Consider the following 4,619-nt stretch of genomic DNA (forward strand, 5'->3'; position numbering starts at 1 on the left):
CCCACCCGGTAAAATGGGCCTAAAATTTTGCTTAAGCCTGACACATACTAAAAATTCTAAGCTCGACCCGGCCCGCATTATTTTTTTATATTAATTTTGTAACAAATTTTCAAAATATAATATATCAAATACACTAAAAACATCAAAATAAATGTTTCCCAACAAACTGGAAATACATTAAATAATTGCAACTTATCACGCAAATGCCAACAAAATAGTAACAATATAATAGCAAAATAATAACAAAATAACAGGAAAATGGCAGCAAAATATCAACAGAAAAAAAGTTCAAGCTGATTCAGGATGGGCTTGAGCTAAAAAAATCCTACCCGAGGCTCGACTCATTTAAAAAATAAGTCTTATTTTTTGTTCAAGCCTATTTTTCGAAATTATATTTTTACCTAAACCCTCCCACTTTTTAGACAGGCTTTTGGGCTTAAACGAGCAACTCAACCCATGATTAGGTCTAGTGCTCAATTGGTTGGTGAAAATAACTCAAGAGTTTAAATAATAGTATAAATTATTATTTTTGTTTAAATTTAAATTGGGATAAAGTAATATTTAGTCCATAAACTTGACATCTTTTCTCAAGTTCGTCCATAATTTTTTTTGTCCACATTAATCATAAAACTTGGTATAATTATAGAGTTTTTATGTCATCACAAAAATCAAATTTGAGAAAAGTTACCAAATAACAGGAGTAATGTGAACTAAAAAAAGTTTAATGGCTAAACTGAGAAAGATTACTAAGTTCAGGAACTAAATGTCGTCTTATCTCATTTAAATTTGATTAAACGATTCGTTTTTTTCTTTGGATAAATGCATTAACCTGTTTTTCTATTAAAAAATATAAATTTAAAAGTTTTATATTCAAATTTATATAATTTTATAATTAAATTTAAATAAAATAATATGTGATAATTTAGTCTAAATTCATTTTGTTGGATGAATAAGTTGACCCTTGAACAAATTTGTGGTATTTTCAAAGTTCATTTGAAAAAAAATACACAATAAACTAAATCTTTATTGTTGAATCATGCATTAATCCAGGATTTCCTTTGAATTTAGTGATGATTTTATGCTTAAAATCAATTTTGCATTAGTGACTTGTGGACTAAATACTTCTTGATCTTGTGGGGTATAAATGTAACACATATACCATCAACCTATCTATAAATGCAATATATGTGATTAGTGTGTATATATAAATATATATATATATTAAAAAGTCAAATTCCCAATTCCAAAATGTTATGCCATAAACATATTATATTTATTAAATTAAATTTTGCTATTTTAGACTCTTACGTGACAAACATATTATCATATATGTAATGTTATGTTAACTTGTTATGTCTACATAATATTTACAAAGTAATCATATTATTTTAGTTAATAGATTTAACGACTATCATTTGAGTCGAGATTGAAATTTTACAATTGAAAAGTATAGAGACTAAAATGATCAAATTGAAGAATAAGATTACATTATCAACTTACTAGACCAATAGCGAATCTGATCTAAAATAAAATTTAATTGTTATCATTTAGGTCAAAGCTAAAATTCGAAAAATACAAAAATTAAAATTGATCATTCGAAATATAAATGGACTAGTTAACTAATTCAAAGTAAAGAGACTAAACTCACCCTTTTACACCTAGGACAGAGATTAATAGTAAAATTTGACCTTAAATATTTTTATATAATTTAAAATGTTATTATAAATTCCTTTACACATGTGTATGTATATATATATGCGCTAATGTTAGGGTTTCTAAAGAGAAGTTTATATGCATAACTAAAGAATTAATTCGACAAATTAACTCACCCATGTGTATATATATATATGCAATAGCAAGGTTCGCTACGTATATTACATCTAGTTGGATTCTTAAGACATATATATATATATAGGTGCTCCCATATGCATTCTCATCTTTCCCTTTCATTTTAACACAAATTCACATACACAAAACACATGCAGTACTCAAAAACAAAACAAACACCGAGAAAGGAAGTGGTAATGAATTGGTGTTTTCATTACAAGCAGCCAAGCTGCTAAATTCCAAAGTGTGGACCTTTAAAAAAATTTCTCATCACAAAATCCCTGCCATAACTCAACTGTGTTGTTTCTCAATGTCTGGATCGTAAAACCGGCAGAGAATATCCAGCCAACTAAATTCCAAACCTTTAAACAACAAAAATAAACCTATACACATACACATTCATAGCTTTGCGTACATTCATTGTCTGTACCAACTTATTACATAAAAAGAACTTCAATTGATACATAATCTATATAGGCATTGCTCATGCAGCTTTAAGGTTTAAAGATGACACATAAAAGTTATTAACAGTCACACCAACAACAACAAAAAAAAAAAAAAAGAAGAAGAACAACAGACCAGCCACAGTAAATAAGTGCTTAAATTGCAGTTTGCAGGTACAAATCTCCCTCTGTTCTATACTATTAATTATACCCCAACTTCCCAAAACAACAAAAATGGAAAAAAAAAAAGAAATTAAAAGAAGAAAAAAATGAGTTCCTCTTTTACTGAGGACTGCAACATATACCACCCTTTCTAAAAACCCAACCTAAGAACCTGTAATGCAATATATATTTATATATATATACATACAAAATAGAAGCCAAACTTACTGGATTTAAAAAACAAAAAGAAAAAAAAAAGTTGCAGCAAAAGGGAGTTAAAGCCTGTCTCTTCAACATATTGCAGACGGTGATGAAGAGGATCCGAGGTTCCTCTCAGCGCAAATTAAGGGGTTTTTTTCAGCCTTTTTTGAGAATAAAACTACAGGCTGAAATATTCTTGCAGCTGACATGATCGCTCCGATCCAATCTTCCCTTCCCATGCTTTGATCAGTACTCTCAAACTTTAATTCATTCCCACACCATACTTTTGACTATTAGAAACTAAGGACCTAAGGGGAAAAAAAAAGACTCTAGTGAAAGAGGGAGATGATTTGAAAGATCAATAAGGTACTAGTGTTGTTGCTTGCTAAATCAGAGAGGTGACTGAGGACCCAATGTTTGTTGGATCATGCCAAGCACCTATATTTGTGCTCCAATAAAGTGATGGATCAGGTAAAGTAATTTGCTCAAGGTGATTCTGGCATGGTACTTTGATATCTTTCATGGCTGTTGTTTGAAGATCTTGAAAAGGTGGTAAAGCTTCTGTGTTTTTAACACCACCATTGATGAATTTGTGTTGGTTAAGAGTAGAAGCCAAAAGAGAAGCAATGGTGGGTGTAGTAGTGGTAGTAGAAGAAGAAGATGAAGACCCAAAGATATTGGTATAGCTTGAAAGCAATGGTGGGTAATGATCAGTATTATCCCCAGAAGAAAACCCTAATCCAAGACCACTCATTTGAGGTTGGAGATCATAACCAGTGACAGTACTAGAACGAGAAAATGGAAGATTGATAACATCATGATAAGGGTCATTAGCAGTTAAACCATAAAACAAAGGGTTGATATGGTGACTTGAGGTTGTTGAATTAGGATTTACAACACCACCACCAGATGTTGGTGAAGCTCCACCGATAGACGGTGGTGTTGAAGCTGAAACAGTTGGCCTTTTAACACGCTTGTTCTTCCTACATCCACCACCGACGGGAACGTTCCTCAAAGTACCACCTCTAGTCCAATAACGCTTACAAGCTTTACAAAAATGTCTCGGCTGTGATAAACTGTAGTTGTTGTAGTAGCAAAACTTGGTGTTCGATGAATCACAACGAGGACACTTTAAAGCTTGTTGCTGGTGCACCTGTTGTTGTTCTTGGCTTGGTTTCTCCATAAGCTTCTGCAACCAAAGAAGGGTCCAAAATAAAAAGGGAAAGAAAGAAAGAAAGAACTGAAAGAGGTGTTATTAGGGTAAAAATAAACAACACAAGACATAGAGATATTCTCTTCCAAAAGCAAAGCAACAAAAATGGGGTCATCTTTTTTTTTTTCCTCTCTAATAATTGATTGATTGAAAGAGAGAGAGAAAGTGAAAAAAAAAAATAACCTGTGGCCATTCATTAGTAGCTGAAGAAGTGATGACGGCAACCATCTTCTCGCAGTTACGCAACATTTCTTCTTCTTCTTCTTCTTCTCCTCTCAAAGGAATCGTCTGAAACAAAAGAGTAAAGAGACAAAGAGCAGTTGGCAACGTGAGGCTTCGTTAATGGGTTTTTTTTTTTTTTTCGACCGACTCTATATGTGTGAAGATGTGATTTAGCATTACAAGGAATATTACATTTACCCCCTTTTTTAGTCTTTTGATTTGTTAATCATATTTCCACGTGATGGGGTCTGTGGTCTATAATTCAAATTATCTAGGTATTTAATTAAAGGTAAAATTTTTGTTTTAGTCCCTCCATCATGCTCAAATTTGAGGTTAATTTTATATTTTATTTAACATAATTTGATCGTATTTACTTAATCTAAATAGTTAATACTAGTAACACGAATTTTTGCCTAAAAATACATCGTATTTATTGTACCGAAAAGATAATGTAAGAAAAATAAAAATATCAAATTAAATATTGAAAGCAAACTGAAATATCAAATAAAAATAAAAATAAAAACTCGAACACCAAATAATGTATGAACCCT

The 4,619-nt window shown here is 31.2% G+C and overlaps 1 protein-coding gene across 1 annotated transcript; it reads right to left on the minus strand.

Moving 5' to 3' along the window:
- Positions 1-2,019: 2,019 nt before the first annotated feature.
- On the minus strand, positions 2,020-4,315 carry LOC108487505 (dof zinc finger protein DOF3.1-like). The gene is made up of 2 exons (XM_017791862.2): positions 4,030-4,315; positions 2,020-3,822 (listed from the first exon to the last, which is right to left on the minus strand). Exons 1-2 carry the CDS (start codon positions 4,093-4,095, stop codon positions 3,019-3,021), a joined length of 870 nt encoding a protein of 289 aa, XP_017647351.1. The 5' UTR covers positions 4,096-4,315; the 3' UTR covers positions 2,020-3,018.
- Between the last annotated feature and the right edge of the window lie 304 nt (positions 4,316-4,619).

The sequence above is a fragment of the Gossypium arboreum genome, chromosome 10, assembly GCF_025698485.1.
Source record: "Gossypium arboreum isolate Shixiya-1 chromosome 10, ASM2569848v2, whole genome shotgun sequence".
Classification (NCBI taxonomy): domain Eukaryota; kingdom Viridiplantae; phylum Streptophyta; class Magnoliopsida; order Malvales; family Malvaceae; genus Gossypium; species Gossypium arboreum.

What these genes read in the sequence shown, in the direction of transcription:
- LOC108487505 (XM_017791862.2), bottom strand. Translation starts at nt 4,095, where the DNA reads ATGTTGCGTAACTGCGAGAAGATGGTTGCCGTCATCACTTCTTCAGCT. An exon ending in CTACTAATGAATGGCCACAG is followed by an intron (nt 3,823 to 4,029) that starts GTTATTTTTTTT and finishes CTTTGGTTGCAG; the next exon opens with AAGCTTATGGAGAAACCAAG.